Source organism: Mustela nivalis (genome assembly GCF_964662115.1).
Source record: "Mustela nivalis genome assembly, chromosome: 17".
Lineage (NCBI taxonomy): Eukaryota > Metazoa > Chordata > Mammalia > Carnivora > Mustelidae > Mustela > Mustela nivalis.
Genome location: NC_139036.1, coordinates 10,052,359 through 10,074,557, shown reverse-complemented (window position 1 = coordinate 10,074,557; position 22,199 = coordinate 10,052,359). Strand labels below are relative to the sequence as shown.

At 38.5% G+C, this 22,199-nt stretch overlaps 1 protein-coding gene across 1 annotated transcript in view; it reads left to right on the top strand.

Moving 5' to 3' along the window:
- Positions 1–5,002: 5,002 nt before the first annotated feature.
- The window catches only part of TEKT3 (tektin 3), a 38,391-nt gene continuing 21,194 nt past the window's right edge, over positions 5,003–22,199 (top strand). Inside the window, exons 1-3 of the mRNA XM_082705774.1 lie at positions 5,003–5,139; positions 15,139–15,746; positions 18,256–18,339. Of these exons, the coding sequence (XP_082561900.1) occupies positions 15,168–15,746; positions 18,256–18,339 (663 nt within the window). The 5' untranslated portion in view covers positions 5,003–5,139; positions 15,139–15,167. The remainder of the gene's footprint in view (positions 5,140–15,138; positions 15,747–18,255; positions 18,340–22,199) is intronic.

The following is a 22,199-nucleotide window of genomic DNA, read 5'->3' as shown; positions in this document are numbered from 1 at the left end:
GAATACATTTTAAGAATTTACGTTATTCTCGAATTTTAGACTGCAATTTAGAGCTTACATTATTCTATAATTTAGAGTCTCACATTTTTACAATGCAATATTTCCAGTTTCCCCATATAAATTGCCATAAAACAGAATTATGGAATAAAAAGGCCTTTGGGCAGATTAGAGAGAGCGGACTATAAAGGCAATGTTTTCTATTTTATTTTCCTAAACCTTTTCCCTCTACTCCCCCTACACTCATACTCCCATATCCCTATTTTACCTCTCCTGTTCTGTCCTTCTTTCATCAGTTTTCGAGAGCTACCCTTTGACTCCTCTTTCCCATTCCCCACACTCCTAGCAGGATACTTAGATGGTGAGCTTCTAAGGAGCTTCTAAGGATACTTAGATTCTCCCTTCTAGGTGGTATCAAAATTATTTTGCCAGCCTTATTAAAGGTGTGATCCTAGAAAAGCTGACTTTAATGCCTCCCAGCAGGGAACCTGTGCCCCGGGTAATCCTTCAAAGCTACTTCTTTGTGGTTGGTCTTGTGTTTCTGATACATGACTTACTTTAAGCTTATTTCTTTATCATATAGAGGCAAAGAGCATAGAAATTAAAGCCAGACAGACACGGATTCAGAGTATGGCTCTCCCTCTTGTTGTCTGTGTGGCCTTGGGCAAGCCACCCAACATCTCCAAACCTATGTTGCTTCATCTAGAAAACAGAAATAAAAATAATCTATGCCTTACTGCTAGTAAGAGAAATGAATGAGTTTATGAATGTAAAGCCCTACCTAGCATAAGATAAGGTATATGGCACAGAGTGAGAGGTCATTAAATATTAACTATGATTATTACTGCAGCCCAGTAGTGGGGTGTATGTGTGTGTGTGTACAAGGCACACTGTCTAGGAAGTGAGGCCAAAACATTAGTAAATGAATATAGCATCAAGTGGATTCTACCATACTTGCCACACAAACTAACAAGATAGAGAAGAAAAGATTAGTTCTGATGAGCAAAATATGTAATGTTTTGGAGGTAGCATTTCTCCTTAGCATCAAACAATGAGTAGCACGTATATAGGCAAAGATGGGAAGAAGGGAGCTCTGGATTGAGGGGACAGTCTGAGCACATCATCAATGCAGAAAAATTACGGGGTGTTCTTGGAGGCCCACTTGGAGAAGGGGAAGCTGGGGCAGAGGTGTGCTCACCTATGTTTGGGGTCGTGGAGGGAAGAGGGAGGGTTGGAGAGCTCCCCCATATTCCTTCTTTCCCAACTTGGTGCTGTTTTAGGGCAGGGACCTTGTGTTATTTGTTCCCTGCTATTCAGTGCCTGGCATTACTAAGTAATGGTTGAATGAATGAAGGAGAGATTTCTAGCCTCTGCTTTTATCACAGCCGGAAATGGGGAAGCAGAGGGACAAAGAGGCATCAATGTTTTACTTTAAACATTGGGTCCCTGTTTCACATAAAGAGATTTTGCTGAAGATTATGGAACATAATTTGGACAGTCAATTCCAAGAATGTCACCCTGGAAGGTGGTAGCAACAGGCTGTCCTGCACAGAGCATGTCAAACCAGGCTGGGACACTGGGTCAGAGATGTAGACATGGGAGCTAACAACACAGATACAGAATTTGACTCCTTGGACTCTGCACAAGAAAAATCTGTGCAGAGGTCATGATCATATCCTAGTTATTAGGGACTTGACAGCGTAAGGAAAAGAGGTAGAGGTCAATGACTTGATGATGCAGGAAAGCTTCATGCCTTAATTCAGTAACAACAATGGTTGGAGTATGTGGGGAGATGGAGGGGAAGTTCTTTAGGGAGTAAGAGAAGTGAAAGATGCTGGAGAGTTAAAGGATATATTTGAGTTATCTGAATGGCGGGATGCAATGTGGTTCTGAGTGAGCATTAATGGGAAAATCCCCTTTGTCTAAGGATGAAGACATAAGTGAGAGAAGAGATGGGAGGTAGTTAGGTGTGGAGGAGAGACAGGATAGTGAGGCGTGGAGGGGGAGAAGGGGTGGTCAGGTGTGGAGGGGGGATGGGATGGTCAGGTATGAAGGGGGAAACAAGGTAGTCAGCTACAGAGGATGATGACTTGGTCTTCATATAGCTGGAGGCTAAGTGTTCCACTCACCATGAGTCTTGGGCATTTAGGGTTGAAATGGGAGTCTTAGAAGGGTTGGTCCTTTGTGAACTTAGAAGATGCTAGAGCTCAGCAAGGAGATTTCTGGGGAGTATCATCAAAGCTTAGACTTGGATGCTGAAAGGTTAGGCTTAGAATGTGAATGGCATTGCTGTGTTGTGAGCAGCACACTTCTAGTCTGGGAGGAGGCATGGAGGAAGCAGGCTGTGTGCATGAGTCCACCCTGCGAATGGAGCTGGAGGGAGGGGGGTGGGGGCCAAAGATGACAGGGCTACGCTGGTTTCTCATGAGGAAGACAAAGTGGGAAGGGGCTGACAGCATCCTGAATAAGGACTGATGGAAGCCCCACAGAGATTGGAGCCGGAGGTTTGGTGAAATAGGGCAGGGCAATGAAAATATAGCACATACAAATTATAATAAAAGAAGCAAACTCTGTTTTGTGGCTTCTTTACTTCCAAACACTTGATGATCTTCTATCCCATCAGTCATCACAGATTTGCTCCTTTATTTAACAAATATAGATCATACCCCTGGCTTGCAGCAGATACAGAGATGGAGAGAAACAGACTCGTCCCTGAACTCATGAAGCTACTGACAACTGTGAGGTTGATTAGCAGAGTGCACACTGCTTTGCTATATTCTCTTTATAAAGAGGGACAAATAAGCATCATAGGAGCTCTCCATTGTAAAATAAAGCTGACGGGGGTGGGGGACAACTAACCTCTTCATTCTGTCAAAGACTTGATGATCATGTAAAAAATTTAAGGGGAGGGCATCTGGATTATTTTTTTAAATCATGAAATTCTTTCTGTGGAGACCAGAGCTGACCAATGTAACCAGAAATTTTGATAAGAAAGTTTTAAAATTTCACTGGCTCTATGGGTCATTCGAAGGACCAAATTGTGCTATAATTTCATCTATTTATTTGTAGATAGGAAATTGAATGAATTTGATATTCAGTAAGCAGTGATATTGGGCATTTTGACATGTGCAAAGCACAAAGACACACAAGTATGTCATCTCTAACAGGCAGTTAAATTTGTTCTAGGACTGTTGAAGACCTTTTGGCTGGTAGCATTTTCAGGTAGGGCTCCCTCCCACCCCAGTCAAAGCATAGCTGACATACAGTGTTATGTTAGTTTTAGGTGTATAACATGGCAAATGGACAATTCTATATATTATGCAATGCTCACCATGTGAAGCGTAGATACCATCTGTCATCTTTACCAAGTTACTACTATACAAAGCATATATATTGTCTATGCTGTACTTTACACTCCTGTGACTCATTTATTTTGGATCTGGAAGATTGTACCTCTGAATCCCCTTCACATATTTTACCCATTTCCTTACCCCCTCTCCTCTGGTAACCACCAGTCTGTTCTCTGCATTTATGAGTCTGTTTGTTTTTGTTGGTTTGGAAATAAGTCAGACGGAGAAAGACAAATGCCATATGATTTCACTTACATGTGAAATCTAAAAACCAAAACAAATGAACCAGTACCATTTTAGACCCATGGTAGCGTTTACCAAGTCTACAGCCTACTGCCCCATCCAGAATTCTGAGAATTAATACAAAATATACACTGTGCTTGAGAAGAAGGAATTTTAAAAAAGGTATCTGAAGGTAAAATGTTTGCGAGGCCAGAAATAGAGAGTTGCTGGTAAGGAGCATAGGAGAACAGAAGGACTGGGTTGGGGAGCCCTGGTACCCTGGTGGGGTCTGTGAGCCTAAACTTGGCCTGTTTAGTCCTGTGGCCAGGCTAAAGAGCAGCTTCTGATCATCGGATATTGTCTGCGGTTTTCCAGCGTGGGGAAAATATTCTGGGCTTGTCTCCATTGCTGAGGTGCCATGTTGCTTAAAATAAACTCTTGTGGTGGCACCCCATCCCTGCTTTTCTAGTTCAGGTTCCTATGAGTTAAGTTAATGTGAGTTAGCCTCTAATAAACTTGGAAAGGAGATGGCAACACTTTTCTGCATTGACAAAGCTGAGGTCCCTAACCTTTAGTCACATCACAAAGGTCTACTAGGGGCCAATCTGATGGTGCTTTATCCTGCTATCACCCTTTGGTGGAGTGTCACACAGGGGTTCCCAGACCACCCAAGACTGATCAACTGAGGGCTGTATTTTCTTTAGCGCTAAGAGTAACTCCATGGTCTCCCTGTTCACCCATTAAGACTGTTGTCTTGTGGAAAGAGTACCTTGAAGCCAGACAGATCTAAATTTTAGTAGTGGTTCTGCCACTTTCTGTTTGGGTGACCTTGCCTATGCCAGTTAACTTCTCCAAACTTGCATTTTTTCCCGTGTAAATCATAAATTCCTACCACACGGTTGTGAGGAAATTGCAAGGGTGAACAGTGATGTATGGGAGACAGGTGACCCAGTCCCCGGATGAACTAGTGGAGGCCTCTGTTTACGGAAATATTTGCCAAAGTGAGAGAGTGAGGGAAACCCCAAATCTTTTCTTTAGAGTGAGGAAGGAGGGGAGGGTCACTAGACAATGCCACCATGGGAGAAGTCCAGCTGGGCAGAAGACAGGTGTAGATGTGGAGGCTTGCCTGCTGTCCTGCACCTACAATGGGCCACCAAGCCCTCTGCCACTGAAGTTCCCATTCAGGTGCCCCAGGAGAGGCGGGGTATCACCGTGGCCCCTCCCTTGGGTTGCTCTCCCCCCCCCCCGCCCCACCCCCCCCCCTCCGCGATGCATCAGGTCTCCCCCGGAGCCGTGGTTACTAGACGCGAGAGCGTCCATGGCAACCGCCTGCCGCTGGGTTTCCCTCCGTTCCTCCCACTCCCGCCTCCCGCCTCCCACCGGCCAATGGGCTCCCGGCGAGCCGGCAGGGGGGGGCGTTGAGTGGTCCACGGGCGCTGACGCCACAGGTGGGGAAGGCGGGGCCAGGACCGGAGGGTCGGGGTCCCAGCCACCAAGGGCGGTAGGTGGGGGACTGCCATCCTTCCCGCTCACCGCCCCTTCCCCGCCCCTCGCCCGCAGCCGCTGACAGGTGAGTGGTCTGGTCGGCTCCTGCCTGCCGCTGAGACGACCCCTGCAGCGTCCCCTTCCCCAGTGAAGCCCCAACGTCTGACCTCAGAATTCGGGGTGAAGTCGTGGTAACCCTGGAATTCCTCTCCCCAGTCTGCACTTCCCTGCCCCCACCCTTCAAAAGAGGGACCGCACAGACCCACGGGCACCTGCTATCTCCCGCCCCTCCTCCCCCGCCCCATGCCTGATGCTTGTGGTCAAGGACTGAGAAGTTATTTCCAAACGCGGAACCAGCAAAGGGGCGTCCGAGCCCCGACCCTGTGCTCACTCGTGCAATTCCTTATATCGGTGAGCGGTGCTGTGCTTTGCCAGCGCAGCGCTGGGTCCGGCCTCCTCCGCTAGGTTTTCAAGGGCCGCCCAGGGGAGGGCCGTCCCACCGCCTGGCTGTTCCCGGGGATTCCTGAGATTCTGATCGGGGCAGGTGCTCCCTCTTGGCCTGAGGCCAGTTCTCTTCTGCTCTGACCCTGAAGCTCTTAACTTGTGTTTGGACCTTTTAGACCAAACCCCTTTATGTTTCCTCCCTGGATGCTTATGATGATGTAGATAAATATTTCAGAAACGCATAATATTACTTGTTTGGCCACCGTGAAAACAAGCGAGCAAATTGTTGCACTAATAGACAAAGGGTTCCGAGGGTTCTGATAAAATATTCTACTTTTTTTTTTATTAAGATTTTATTTTCTTATTTGACAGAGATCACAAGTAGGCAGAGAGGCAGGCAGAGAGAGAGAGGGAAGCAGGCTCCCCGTTTAGCAGAGAGCCTGATGTGGGGCTCGATCCTAGGACTCTGAGATCATGACCTGAGCCAAGGCAGAGAGACTTAACCCACTGAGCCACCCAGGCCCCCCGCCCCACTCTTTTCTTTTTAAAGTGAAATATTTTCCGCAATAAGTAGAGTGTTCAAGCATCCATGCTTCACTTAAATAAACAAGCTAACAACTTTACAGTCGTGGATGAGACCTCCCTCCTATGCATCCCTTGGGAATCCCATTCCCCTTCTTTCCCAGCAATACCCACCTACCAGAACTGGCTGTTTACTTACATTCTGTATATTCGTAGACCGTTTCTACTTACGTATTTGTTCAAAAACGAATATACAGTGTTGTTTTCAAAGTTTATATAATGGGGTCGTGCTCTAGGTCATTCATTTTAACTGCTGTGTGATAATGATTGTATGAACTTAACACAAATGATGTATGCCTGCTCCTTTTGATAGAGTTTTAGACTGTTTCCTTTTAAAAACAGTTAGAAGCATTCTTGTACATTCTTCTACATTCTTTGATACATACTTGAGTTTCTCTAGGTATATCAAAAGGTTGCATTGCTGAGACATAGGGAATGTGCTTTTTCAGCTTTTTTTTGTTAGATGCTGCCACATAGATCTTCAATATATGTTAATTTATATTTCCAGTCTCAGTGAAGAGGGTTCTATATTATACATTTTTTTTTGGAAAGAAGGAATTAACTTAATAACCCAAAATATAAGATGTTGCCATGCTATTGTCTTCTAATCAGTCTTTCTGAATGACTTCTAAGATGGCTGGCTGGAGCTTCTTATTTATTTATTTATTTAGTTATTTATTCATATTTAATATATGCATAAAGATAAATTGCTTAAATGTTAAAATCTGATATAATTAAAAAAATCATCTGCTTATTAATGTACTGGGGGCAGTGTTTTATTTTTGCCCCAGTTTGGAACTGTGAGTAATTTGGTGGATATAACCAGAAGAGCTAAGGGGGTTTGTATGTGATCATTTAAGCCTATCCTGGTCACTTATCTGAGGCAGAATGTGGAGAAATTAATGGAAATTTGTTCCTGTCATGTCTTCTGCACAAAATGATCCACAGGTTTTTATACCTTAAAATGATTTTAAAGCCTTGCCTAAATATGCTAATAAAATATGTTTATCCTACTTGAGGTCATCTTCTGGTTTATAAGTAAGGCTTCCCAGTACCTACAGTCTTTGTGTTATTGATTATATTTTTAGCATGTTAATATTTATAGAAGACAATTATAGCATTTTTTTTCCAGTAGGTAAGTAACTATTGACTCCACATTAAATAAATACACTGTATTTGACTTCATTTCTTAAAATGTTTTTTGGTTCATGCTGAAAGTATAATAGAAAAACAATTGCATAATTTAGGGTATGAATTTTTCCACAGCTATTTTCAGTCATTTTTCCAAAGAATTTGTTCAGTTTGCTTGCAAATAGGAGACATTTATAGCATCAGTTAATGATCTTAGTATGTGCTTCCTGAGCCCTGTTAAGATGTGACTGAGTTAGAATTTAGAGAATGATTTAAATGTTGTAAAAGTCACATCATCAAAGTAAGCCATAGGTTTTTAAAAAAACTCCTCCTTAAAACTTTGGTAGAATTCGTGAACAGACCCATTTAGGCCTGAAGTTTTCTTTGAGGGAAGATTTTAAACTAGAGGCTTAGCTCCTTTAAGTACTACAGGGCTACTCAAGTCATCAGTTTCTTCTTTAGTAAATTTTGGGTGTTTGTCTTTTTAAAGAATTTTGTATATTTCATCTCTGTTGTTAAATTTCTTGGTGTAAAGTTGTTAGTAACATTGTTTTTATTAGCTGTTTAATGTTTGCCTGGGGTCTGTGTCAATATCTCTTTTTATTTCCTGATATTAGTAAGATATCTCCTCTCTTTTTATCTTGATCAGTCTGGTGAGAGGTCTATCAATTTTATTGTTAGAGTCTTGCTGCCCCCCCCCATTTGTCCATTTCTATTTCATTGACTTTTCTCTTTTTATTATTTATTTCCTTCTACTTTGGCCTTACTTTGCTCACCCCCCACCCCCAATGCCCCACACCTTGCCATCAAGAATAAAGTAGAGATCATTGATTTTATTTTATTTAAAAAAATTTTAAAATATTTTATTTATTTATTTGAGAGAGAGAGAGCAGAATGACACAGAGAGCATGAGCAGGGTTGGAAGGGCAGAGAGAGATGGAGAATCAGGCTCCTTGCTGAGCAAGGATGTGGGACTTGATCCCAGGATCCTGGGGTGATGACCTTAGCTGAAGGCAGATGCTTAACCAACTGAGCCTCCCAGGTGTCCCAAGATCATTGATTTTAGCTAATTTTCTAGTGTAAGCATCGAAAGCTATACACTTCTGCCTAAACACTATTTTAGCTGCATCTTACAATTTTGATATGCTCTGTTTTTATTCTCATTCAGTTCCAAATGTTTTCTAATTTTTCTTCATTGACTTAGAGGATATTTAGAAGTATGGTGTTTAGGGGTGCATGGGTGGCTCAGTCAGTTGAGCATTCTGCTCCTTTTTTTTTTTTTTTTTAAGATTTTACTTATTTATTTGACAGCGAGAGAGAGAGAACACAAACTGGTAGAGTGAGAGAGGGAGAAGCAGGCTTCCCATTGAGCAGGGAGCCCGATGTGGGGCTCCATCCCAGGACCCTGAGATCATGACCTGAATTGAAGGCAGATGCTTAATCACTGAGCCACCCAGGCACCCTAGCCTTCTACTCCTGATGTTGGCTCAGATTTTGATCTCAGGATAATGGGTTCAAGCCCCACATTGGGCTCCATGCTGGGTGTGGAGCCTACTTAGAAAAAAGTGTGCTGTTTAATTTCTTGCTATTTGAGAATTTTCCAAATATCTTTCTATTTTTGATTTCTAATTTAGTTTGATATAGTCAGTGAACATATTCTGTATCATTTCAGTATTTTATGTTTATTAAAAACTTGTTTAAGGGTCAGTATATGGTTTACCTTGTTAAACATTCTCTATGTAGTTGGAAATTGTATGTAATTGCTGTTTAAAAATATTTTTCTTTCAGTTTTATTGAGATAAATTAACATATAACGTGTATGAGTTTAAGATGTACAGCATAATATCTTACATATATTGTGAAATGGCTACTGCAGTAAGTTTAGTTAACATCTGTCATCTCATATAGATACAAAAGAATCTGCTGTTTTGAGTGGTGTGTAGATATAAATTAGGTCTAGTTAGTCGTATTATTCAAATAGCCTATTTATTACCAATTTTGTATTTGTTCTAACAATTACTGACAGAGGTGTGTTGAAATATCTGCTATAGCTGTGGGTCTGTTTCTCATTTTAGTTCTGCCAGTTTTTGCTTTATGTGTTTAATATTCTATTGGTGGTTACCTAGACATTGAATATCATTAAAGCTCCTTGATTAATCCTTTTATCCCTATCTCCCTCTTTATTTGTGATGGTATTTATTGTACTGAAATCTGTTTGGTTTGTTATTAATATAGCCACTTCAATATTCTTTTGATTTGTATTTACATGGTGTGCCTTTTCCATTCTTTTAGTTTTAACTTATCTATGTTTTACATTTAAAATGGATTTTTTGAGATGGCATATTGTTCAATATTGCTTTTTAAAAACCAGCTTAAAAATCTGTGCCTTGGGGGTGCCTGGGTGGCTCAGTGGGTTAAAGCCTCTGCCTTCAGGTCAGGTCATGATCCCAGGGTCCTGGGATCGAGCCCCGCATTGGGCTCAGGTCATGATTCCAGGGTCCTGGGATCGAGCCCCGCATTGGGCTCTCTACTCCGCAGGGAGCCTGCTTCCTCCCCTCTCTCTCTCTGCCTGCCTCTCTGCCTACTTGTGGTCTCTCCCTCTCTGTCAAATAAATAAAATCTGTTCCTTTTGACTGTTTAAACCATTTATTATAAATATAATTATCAGTGTGATTTGGTTTGTGTCTACCATCTTGTTGCTTAATTTTGTCTTACTTTTGTCTCTTTTCTCTTGGATTATGTGTCTTTTTTTGTCTTCTATTTTTCCCTTCCCCTCTTAGCTGATTAGCTTTAATTCTGTTTTGAATCTGTTTGGTCTCAGGACCCCTTTGTACTCAAACAACCTCATGTTGAGTATCTCAAAGAATTTTATGTGGATTGCATCCCCTGATATTTATTATATTAGAAATTAAAATCAGTTAGAATATCAATTATTTTAAAAATAAGCATTACAACCCATTATATAGTAACCTAAATATTTTATTAAAAAGCTATGTTTTTGAAACAAAGAATATCTAGTGAGAAGGGTAGCATCATTTTATATATGTGGTAAAGTTCTTTGATTTCTGTCTTAGCAGCTGGGTTATCTGATCTACTGTATTTAGTCTATTGTGATATCACATATCATGCCACCTCTGGAAAACTCCATTGTAAATTTGTGAGAGAATCAGAGTGAAAAAGGAAAACAGCATATGAGCATTTCTATCAAAATAATTTTGACCTTGTCACTCCTGAGAAGGTTTAGACTTCTGGGTTCATGGGTTCTGGGTCATATCTTGAAGAACTAATGTTCTACAGTTTACAATATGCATTTTTAAACTTGTGGCAGTATATGTTTAAACAATATTATTCCATTTTAGTTGTGATTCTAGAATAATACATTGCCTTTTTAGCTCTCCATCATTTGTGCTATTATGATCATAAAATTTACTTCTATTTTTACTATAAACTCCACAATAATTTTTTATTATTTCACTTACACAACCATCTTTTAAAGAAATTTATAAGTTAGAAAAGAATATTTTTTATATTAGCACACATACCATTTCTAGCACTTTGTTTCTTTGTGTAGATCCAAGTCTCCATCTGGTATAATTTCTTTTTGCCTGAAGAATTTCTTTGAACAATTCCTTTAGTGCTGTTCTGTTGCTGATGAATAATCTTGGCTTTTATTTTTATGAAAAAATTTTATTCCACCTTCATCTTTGAAAAATACTTTCACTGGATATACAATTCTAGGTTACATTTTTCCCCAGCTGTTTAAAGATGGTGTTTGATTGTCTTTTGGCTTGCACAACTTTTTTTTTTTTAAGACTTTATTTATTTATTTGACAGAGAGAGAGAGAGAGAGAGAGATATCACAGGCAGAGAGGCAGGCAGAGGGGGGAGGGGGAAGCAGGCTTCCTGCTGAACAGAGAACCCGATGTGGGGTTCGATCCCAGGACCCTGAGACCATAACCCGAGGCGAAGGTAGAGCCTAAACACACTGAACCATGCAGGCGCCCCTGGCTTGCACAGTTTTTGCAAGAATTCTGCACTAATTCTTACCTTTGTTCCTTTCTATGTAATGTGTATTTTTGCTCTGATTTTAAGTTTTTCTCCTTATTGCTGGTTTTCAGCAATTTGATTATGATGATCCTTGAGGTGATGATGGTGATGGTGATGAGAGTGGTAGTAGTGTGAGCACACATGTATGTTGGGTGTGTGTTTATCTTCTTGGAGTGTTTGGAGCTTCTTAGACCTAGGGATTTATAGTTTTCATCAAATTTGGAAAATATGCAGCCATTATTTCTTCAAAGATTTTTGTCTCCCTCCCCTTTCTATATGACTGACACCCCAAATATGTGATGTTAGTTTATTTGATATTGTGCCTATATTACTGAGGATTTTCTCTCTCTCTCTCTTTTTTCAGTTAGAGAAAGTCTGTGCTTTGGTTTAGTTAGATTTAAACTCACTAATCTTTATTTCCCCAGTGTCTACCCTGCATCTAGTAAAATTGTTATAGTATATACTGTATATACTATACTATATATACTATATATACAGTATATACTGTATAAGTATATGTTGTGTTTTATTCCTAAAGTTACATTGATTCTTTTTTAAAGATCTTGTTCTTGTTTTACCTTCATTATGTTCCTGTTTTCCTTTAAATACTTGTACATTGTTTGCTTGTTACATCAAATCTTTGTTCTATCAAATCTTTCCTGTTGTAGTCAACAATTTTTCCTAATTATGTGTCAGAATTTTTTCTGCTACTTGGCATGTCTGCTAATATTGATTGAATGCTGGACATTGTGATATTACATATTTGAATGTCCTGATGTTGTCAGGCAATTAAATTACTTGTGGATTAATTTGATCTCTTTGAGGCCTCTTTTTAAGCTTTGATGGGATGAATCTTTAGTACTTTCACTCTGGAGATAGGTCAGCCTTATCTCTAATGTGTGACTCCTCTGGGGTCTCCATGGGATGCTCTAGGTAATCACCAACAACTTTCCACTCTGACTGGTCTGAGTTCAAAATGTCTTTCCATCGACTCTAGAAATTGAACCCTGCCATCATTCTTTGCCAAAGTTCATGTAGTATCCCTTGATCTACGTGCAGCCTATTGCACAGCAAAGATGCAAGTGGACCCCTATATAGATTTAGGGAGCTATTTTTCTACATTTGCTTTATTCTGGAATCCTGCTTCACAACTTCCAACTGTCCCAGCTTCCTAAAATTCTGATCTTCTCCTCAACTCACAGAGTTGCCAGAATCCGTTCAGTTTTCACCTGTTTTTCCTGTAATCTGGAAATTGCCTCTAGCCAGAATGCCAGGACAATCAGAGGGCTTGCCTTATTTGTTTCTCTTTTCTCAGAGATCAGAGTCTTGTCCTGCTTATTGTCCAAGATAGGTGTTTCATATATTTTGTCTAGTGTTTTAGATGTAAGAGGCTAAGTCTAGTTTTTATTACTCTATCATGGTTGGAGTCAGAAGTCTATTTTGATTTTTTAAGTATTTCTTAGGCCACGATACCCTCGGTTTCCTTGACCAATAATGACCCAAAATATAAGATGTTGCTGTGCTTTTGTCTTCTCATCAGCCTTCCTGAATGACTTATAAGATGGCTGGCTGCAGCTAGAACTTCCATTGTGCAACTATATAGAACATTGTGTCTTATGTAGAATATTGTCTCCATGTGAAACTTATGGCCACACACCAGGAGCTCTACATCTGAGAGATGTATCTGGAGTTTTATGCTTCAGATTCCAGATTTTCAATTATATCCCATCCCTAATTAAAAGATATATCACTGGAAACTTTTGTAAGCTATATTGAATTTCTCAATCTGTCTCCTCTGGTTTATGAACTTCTGCGTTTCATAAATCACCACTCATAGTAGATGACTCATGATTTGATAAACATGGGTTTAGATGCTTCAACATAATAGGTGTTGGGTAAACATATGTGGTAACTCTACACTTAGAATTCCTTGATTGAAGGACCAAATGATTCGCTAGCTTTTACTGTCAAGAATTAAGAAAATCCAAGTAAGAGTGGCCCAAAGCCCACTTGAAGTTTCTTGCTGAAAGAAAACTGACAAGATTATTTCCAGATTTGACTGGAGAAGAGGTTAGAACTGAAAGTAGCCATGAAGACCCTAAGGTATCAAGTTGCTTTGAATTTACTTTTTTGAAAAACAGTGTTTAACTTTCAAACTGAGGGGAAGAACTGCAAGTGATTATTAAGGTTTCTTTTTTACCACCATACTCCTAAGCTTGGCCAGTACAAGGTATCTGGGGACTGAGGGAGGAAAGAATTAGGAAGAGGTGGGGAGCTAGGGTTGTGTGGGCCACCACCATGGTGTGGGCAGCTGTCCCACCGCATGTGGAATGAGTGTGTTTCAATCTAACCACAGTTCTACAAATAGATTATTTTGTGGCTTGGGGACCAAAGGCCTCAAGACATAGCTATTTAAATAATCATCAAATGATTTTTTTTTTTTCTGAAGTGGTTATAGAATTGGATCTGATTTATTTTTCCTTTTCAATAAATGGGTCCATAGACATTAGCAACTAAACAGAATGATGTTTACATGCTGAAAAGTATGTCATAGGCTGTGACATCTTGACTTTCTGAGCTAATAATAACCAAAAGTTCCAGACAATAGAATACTTTCAACTGGTAAAAAAGATGAAGTGGATCTGTATGTTCTAACAGGGGGAGAGATCAGAAATATATATTTTAAAAATGCATGTTCTAAATAATACATATAATATTAAGGTAATTCAATATTTGTATTTAAAAAGCTCTGTTCATACGTATAAATTGTATATAACTAGCATTTTTAAGATAGCCTTAAAAATGATACATATGTTGGTATATAATAGGAAATATCTGGACAGAAACAACTACTAATGAATAGTTGTTCAGTGTTCAAAGGGTTCACCTTTGAGGGGGATGAATATTTATCTTTTATTTTGTATATACTTTTGGCCTAGTAGTTTATTTATCATTATTTTTTAAAGATTTTATTTATTTGACAGAGAGAGAGATCAGGCAGAGAGAGAGAAGGAAGAAAGAGAGGGGGAAGCAGGCTCCCCACTGAGCAGAGAGCCTGATGCGGGGCTCGATCCCAGAACCGTGGGGTCATGACCTGAGCCGAAGGCAGAGGCTTAACCCACTGAGCCACCCAGGGGCCTCTGGCCTAGTAGTTTAAAAAGCTCACATTTATTGAACATTTATTTTGAGTCCAGAACTATGATAAGCATTCCAAAAACATAGCATTGTCTTATTTAGCCCTCCTAACTGCCCTAGAGTGTCTATACTGGAGGTGCCTCGAGGTGGCAAGTTGCCAAGAGAAGGGAGCCAAGTATTTGCCTTGAGGTATGTTTGCATACCAAGCACACTATTGTTATACCAGTTTTGTGCTCTTTTGGGATGACTGGGTAGGGGAAATGCTGCCAAGTAACACCTTGCTATTACTACCTCTCAGAATCAGAGAAGTAAGTATTACTATATTATTCCCAATTTAGAGCTGAGAAAATTGAGGCACAAATAGGTTAAGTAATTTGCCCAATGCCTCACAGCTAGTAAATAACAGAGGCAAGATATGCATCCCTGTTAAAATGCGTACTTTAGGTTCTTAGATTTGTTACAAGATAATTACATAAATTTAAATAATGATTTTTTAAAAATTTAGAAATTCAAGTGGCCAATCTAAAAAAATGTAACTTTTAGTATATTCTGGAAACAGAGATGGGAAAAAATATTTTTGGAACATATTATCACTGGTAAAGGTGGATATCAAATTAGAACAAATACCTAATATGTTAGGGAGTACTGCTACTAAAAGTCAAATGTGGCTTTCATTTGTAAATTTTTACCAAAGATTAATTTATGTGACTGTTTGTTTTTATACACCTTCCCCCCCCCCCAACAGGAGAGATTTACAAATAGTGTTTGAGCATCATGGAGCCTTTAGGTTCTACATTAACGGCAACTTATGCCCACCCTAGACCAACACCAACCAACTTTCTACCAGCCATCAGTACTATGGCATCAAGCTATAGAGACCGCTTCCCCCACTACAATTTAACCCACACCTTGAGCCTTCCTTGGAGACCAAGCACATACTACAAAGTAGCCTCCAACTTGCCGACCTTGGGTCCGTACTGCACCAGATCTCAGAAGGTGTGCGAGAGTACCATGCTTCCCTTTGTTTCCAATAGAACCACTCTCTTCACAAGGTATACTCCTGATGATTGGTATAGGTCCAATTTGACCAATTATCTAGAATCCAACACTTCCCGACATAATTCAGAGAGACTAAGGGTAGATACATCTCGCCTGATTCAAGACAAATATCAGCAAACAAGAAAAACTCAAGCAGACTCCACCCAAAATTTGGGAGAACGAGTCAATGACATAGGATTTTGGAAATCTGAAATCACTCATGAGTTGGATGCAATGATTGGAGAGACAAATGAACTCACTGATGTTAAGAAAAAATTGGAGAGGGCTTTGATGGAGACAGAAGCCCCTCTTCAGGTAAATATAAGACCTTATGATAAAAGATACTGGATATTTATATGATTATAATCCACTGGTTGAATTACTGTGGTTATTATCTGTCGAATTATGTTTCACTTCACCTATAGAAGCCAACCTCCTATCAGTACATCTGTAACTACTTCCAGGAGTTGGAAAAACCATGACCAGCTTTATACATCCTACAGAACGACCATTTAAGTAGAATGAATTCTGAGTGCAAAGCAAAAAAGGTTAAACAGAGAGACACCCTTATAGTGAGAATGGCATCTTTCCATTTCTTTAAAAGGCTCTTAGGCATCGCTGTCCCTGGATTATTGTATATAATATTTGAGGGGAAAAAGTACTAGTCTTTTAATCTTTTAATCTGTGTCATGAAATGCCTCCTGTGTATATGTTATGATATCTTTTTAGAGCGCAGTGAAATGATCAAGGAGACCACCTTAGGAGGTGAGGTGAGTTTGATTGAATAGAGTAATGGGCATGAGGTTAAGCCAGGTGTTGCAGTCATGGAGGTAGCATGTTAGTTTGTTGCTGGCCTCTGGCCACCTCTCACCCCACTGAGTGTGTGATGTGTGGGGGGAGCTCCAACCCCACTCTACCCACCACCATTGAAAGAAGACATTCTATAGTTGAAGATGAACAAATTACAGAAATTATTTCAGAAGGTATCTATATATTGATGAGGCAAACACCATTTTTCTTCATGTTTGTATGATATTTCCCATGTGATAAGCATTTGCAGTGGTCTTCATTATGACATCTGTAGCAGAAGAGTTTAGAGAATTAAGCAACTAGAAGTCTAGTGGGTTGAAGAGTTTGTTGAAGATCCCTGTGCATTGTTCCTTCTTATTATGCAACCCCACCCCTTCCCCCCACAAAACACAAGCACATGTAAGTACACACAACCACCAGAAATTCCAAGAAAGGACTTCTCAAATGATGTCCTTTTATATTAACTCACCATGAGATGTTTTCCAGGATCAGAAACCCTTCCATACTTTCTTCATGCTCTGGCTTATTTTGAGGAATCCTGGGCTGATCTGCACCCCATCTTACCTGCCCCACTTTAGAGTATCCTTAAAATGATAGCCACTTACTCTCCGAATTTCAGGGGGACATCCTGTTTCTTCCTTTTATTACTCCTTTCAGTGAGATGGATCTAATTTGTATTTTTTTCTGCAATTCTTGTCCAAATATTCTTCTGTGTTCAAATATTTACTATCAGCACAGTGTAGGAAGGTCCTGATTAAAATTAGAATTAGTCAGATAAACAGATACATCTCAAGAGGGAAAATCCAGGTGATCAACTAATATAAGAAAAAAGTGTTAAAATTCCATAATAAAAATGAGAAATCAATGAAATATCCATCTTTGGCCTATCATATTTGCAATGGTGGAAACTGATGACATCTAGAGTGGCCAAAGTGAAGAAGATGCTGGTAAGTTGCTGGTAAGAAGTTGCTGGTAAGATGAGTAGAATCCTACTAGACCTAGGGTTAGTAGGAATTTACAAAAAGCAGTTTAGCAATATACATGAAAATAATCAGAGTTCCCCGTCAACCTATTAATTCATTTTCTTGTAAATGTGAATTTTTACTATTAAAATAATACACTCATTCAAAGATTTTGTTCAATAATATGATGTCCAGATTACAGTGTACATACTATTATATTTTATGCTGAAAACATTAACATTATATGGTCATTCCAAGTCATGAAATAGTCTTTGAAAAAAGATTTGTAACTTTTGTATAATGTTCTTTCATAATTGATTGTTAGCGATCCAAGCTGTTTTCCACTTGAGTCATTAGCATACTTTGTCTCAGGGACTATTTTATGACTGGAGCCTACCATTTAATGTCAGTCCTAAAAAAGCACAATATAAAATTGTAAAGGACATTATAACCTCTGTTTTGTTATAAACAACAAGCAAAACAGTGATAGGAATATGGCTAAATCATTTTCTACTTTTCTCTGTTTTTTCTTTTTAATGGATAAAGCACATTATTTTTGTAATTAGGAAAATAATAAATGGTACTTAAAAGTAATCACTTGGATTTTTGGCTACACTAATATTTTGGCTTCTTCAAGGATAATAATTTGTTTCTTTCTCACTCTTCTCAGTAGAAAATATTTGAAAATAATATCCTGTAGGCTGTGTTTCAGGATATAATTTCTGTAGCAGAAATTAATGCTAAGTAATTTTCTCAGAAGTTAATTTGTAGGAACTAAGTCAATGCCAAATGCCTGATTTTGTCACCTTTCCAAATTAAAAATTTTTCCCAAACCACTTTGAAGGGTGAACTCTACCTCTTAACTAGCAATTAGGATTTACTTAGTTGTTATGGTGGGTCTCATGCTGGATTTTGGACAAAATGGCTTGAAAAGTTGGTAAGCTGGTATTGGGACTATCTATTGACTTGTTTTAGGAACAGATCCTCAGAACTTCTCATCACTGATTTTAGTTACTTTGTATTAGTGTTTTCCATTATTTGTGTATCTGTAGGTAGCCCGAGAATGTCTATTTCATCGAGAGAAGAGAATGGGGATCGATCTGGTTCATGATGAAGTGGAAACTGAATTGTTGACGGTGAGTATGGTCAACAACAAGAAATGTAGTTGCAAACATGTGCTTAATGTGTAGAAACAAACAAACGAAATTTGTGTTAGATGAAGCCATTTATAAGTAAGAAGTTGCATTGTAGTATCAATATGTTTATATTGAGATACAATATAGTATCAAATGTTTAGAGAATTTAAAAAAGATTTTGGGGGGTTATAAAAGTAATAGATGTTCATTGAGAGAATTCAAAAGATACAGACTAGGATAAAGAAAGATAAAAATCACCTGAATTTCGGTTAGACAGAAATCACTGTTAACTTTGGAGAATTTCAGTTTATTCAGAGAATTTCTTTTTATTAATCATACTTAGACACCACCCAACTTAAAGACACACAAATATGTCTTCAAGATTAGAATTATACTGTATACATAATTTGTGTGGTGCTTTTTTTGATGGATAAATGCTCAATGAGGTTTCTTCTTAAATACAGTTGTAGGGAAGGCAGCCCCATTCTTTTTAAAGAGTTAGTTTTTTTAGAGCAGTTTTAGAACTACAACAAAATTGAGAGTAAGGCATAGAGATTTCCCATATAGCCCCTACTATAAGGGAATATATAACCTCCCCCATTACCAACAGCCCCCACCATTGATGAACCTATCTTGATACATCACTGTCATCAAATCTGGAGTGGGGATTAGTTATTGGTATTAAAAATATTCCCCAGATAATTTTAATGAACAACTGGAGTTCAGAAGCACTATAAAATATCATTGGTAGGAATTAATGAAGACATAAATGAATGGACAAATCATGTGTGTGTATTCGAAAGCTTAAATAGTGTTATGGTAGCAGTACTTCTCAACATGGACCACAGATTCAACAGAATCCTTGTGAAACTCTCAGCTGACTGCTTTGTAAAAATTGGCAAGCTGATCCTGAAATTCACGTGGAAATTCAAGGGATTCAGAATAGCCAAACTAATATTTAAAAAGAAGAAATTCAGAGGACCTACACTTCTTAATTTAAAAAACTTACTACAAAGCTATAACACGTGAGACTGTAGTACTGGCAATAAAGATAGGCATGCAGACCAATGGAATAGAATTTGAGGATCCAGAAATAAACCCTCCCTTTTACAATCAATTCATCTTCAACAAGGGTGCCAACATGAGTCAATGGGAAAGAAATGCTTTCATGAACAAACAGTGATGGGACAGTTGGATGTCTGTGTGCAAGAGACTGAAGTTGGACTCCTACGTCACACTGAATATAAAAAATTAAATATAAGTGGATCAAAGACTTAAATATAAGAGCTACAATTGTAAAACTCTTAGAAGAAAACATAGGCATAAATATTGGTGACACTGAGGTCAGCAATCATTTCATAAATCTGACACCAAAAACACAAATACAGACAATGTAAGAAAAAAGAGATCAAATGATCATCATCGAAACGGCAAACTTTGATGCTTTAAAGAGCGTCATCAACAAAGTGAAAAGACAGTCCATAGAATAGAAGAAAAATCTTCTCAAATTGTATATCTGATAAGGTTATCTATAATATATAAATAACTCTAAAAATTAAAGATAAAAAACCCCAAATAACCCAACAAAAACTAGGCAAAGGATCTGAACAGAGTTCTCCAAAGTGAATATGCACTTGGCCAATAAACACAGTAAAAAATGCTCATTATTAGTTCACCAGGGAGATGCAAATAAAACCACAATGGAATACTACCTCACCCCCACCCCAGGATGTCTATACTCAGAATCACAAATAATAAGAGGTGTTGGTGAGGATATGCTGGTGGAGAGGTAAAATGATATACCTGTTTTGGAAAATCGTTAAAGATAGAGTGGCCATATGATTCAGTAGTTCTACTCCTATGTATCTGCCCAAGAGGAAAAAAAAAGGACATGCCTACACAAGAACTTATACATGAATGTCCATAGCATTATCCATAACAGCTATTTAGAAACAACACAAATGTCTGTCAGCTTCTGAGTGATACATAAAATGTGGTATAGCCATACAATAGAATGTTATTTAACCATAAAAAGATTCTAAAACATTCTACTACATGGATGACCCTTGAAAATTTATGCTAAGTGAAGAAGTCAGCCACAAAGGACTGAACATTGCAGGATTCCATTTCCATGAAATGTCTGGATTTAGGAAGTCTATAGAGACTGAAAAATTAGTGGTAGCCTAGGAGAAACAGGCTCTGGAGATTGGAAACTGGGTAACAGTGTAGGGGTATGTTGTTTCTTTGGGGTGTAATGAGGATGTTCTACCATTGGTTCTGGTGATGGTTTTATATACTAAAAAACTATTGAGTTGTACAAATACATGAGCTCTATCATATATGAATTATATCAATAAATGTATTTTTTAAACAACCACCACCACCACCACTGCTTTAGAGGCTTGATATTTTTCTAGACCAGTAGCAGAAGTTACTTTATCTAAAAATAACTAAATCTACAGTTAAAGTAATGGTTTGTCAACTGAAAGATGCTTGATCATTGCCAATTAATTCAAGTAATGAGTGTATCCTTAGCTTACTCAAAGTAGTGATATTAGCATATCTTTTCATTTAAACAACACTGGTCTAATTTTTTGGAATAACTCAATAAACATTGGCAAAAAAAGAAGTAGCCTTAAAAGGCCTATTGTTGAAGAAGATGGTCGCATTGAAATATTTTCTCATGAATTCTCTTGGCTTTTACATTCAATCAGTGATATTCCACCAAATTCTCACACAATGGCTTCTCTTGGGGAATTGATCAGGGTACCCTCTTTTTTGGTCCTCCTAGACCAGGCTAACTCCTTGAACTTTTTAAAGCCAAATGAATCTTGTATAGAGATTAATAGATAAATTATTGCTGGAGACAATTCCAAAGGTCTTTGGTTGTAGGCATTCCCTATTTCCATGAACCCTTCTGCCCCCAACCATCTGACATTTATTCCATGGCATCATTTAAATTCAAATATAGTAATCATTGATCAAATTTATCAATATTTTTTATAGCAAGAGTTTCATTAAATGCATTTTTCCCCCATTAAAGTCCAGAAATTCCCACTACTTGCATCGTGTATATGTAGTATAAAAGCTCACTAGGATTTTGGGCGTTAAGTAGTATTTTTCAAGCAGTATTCCTCTCATCCTTTGGCAACACCTTAGTGAACTAGGTACACACACCACCATCCCCCCCACCAAGCTGTAGAGAAAGACGAAGACTGAACAACACTAAAACAAAGACTGATTGCACAACTCACTATGAAAATGTGCAAAAAAGCTTCGCTACCTGTAAGGGCAGGTAGAACCTTGATGACAACAGGAGGTGGGAATGTGGTTTTTCACTTCATTAATTCAGAGGATCAAAGAATGAGTTGGTAGAGTTATCACTGAAATGAATTCCAGGCATACTTAATATTTTTATGTGAAACAATAAAAGAATAAGAAGACTATATAGTTGAGCAGTAATTGATATTGGAGTGGAGAAGACCTTTATAATCAAATTAGCAGAAGTGGAGACCAAAAGGGGATACTTAATAAATTTGACAGCATAGAAATCTTGGCTGTCTAAATATCAAACTCATGATGCAAAAATATAAAGGCAAGGTAGAAACTGGTTAAAAATGTACATATATTTTTATATTGTATATATTTATATCTACATTGATGACATCCATGATGGAAAAGATTGAATTTCAAATATAAGAATCCTTATAAAGTAGTAAGAAAAAAAAAACAACAGAAAAAGCGAAGAAGCAGGTAATTCACAGAAGAAGAAAGTCAAACAAGGAGCCAATACACAGTTAAAATATTAACCTGCCAATTTCAGGAGGTTTGTTGTTTGGGGGAGGGGTCCTATCACACTG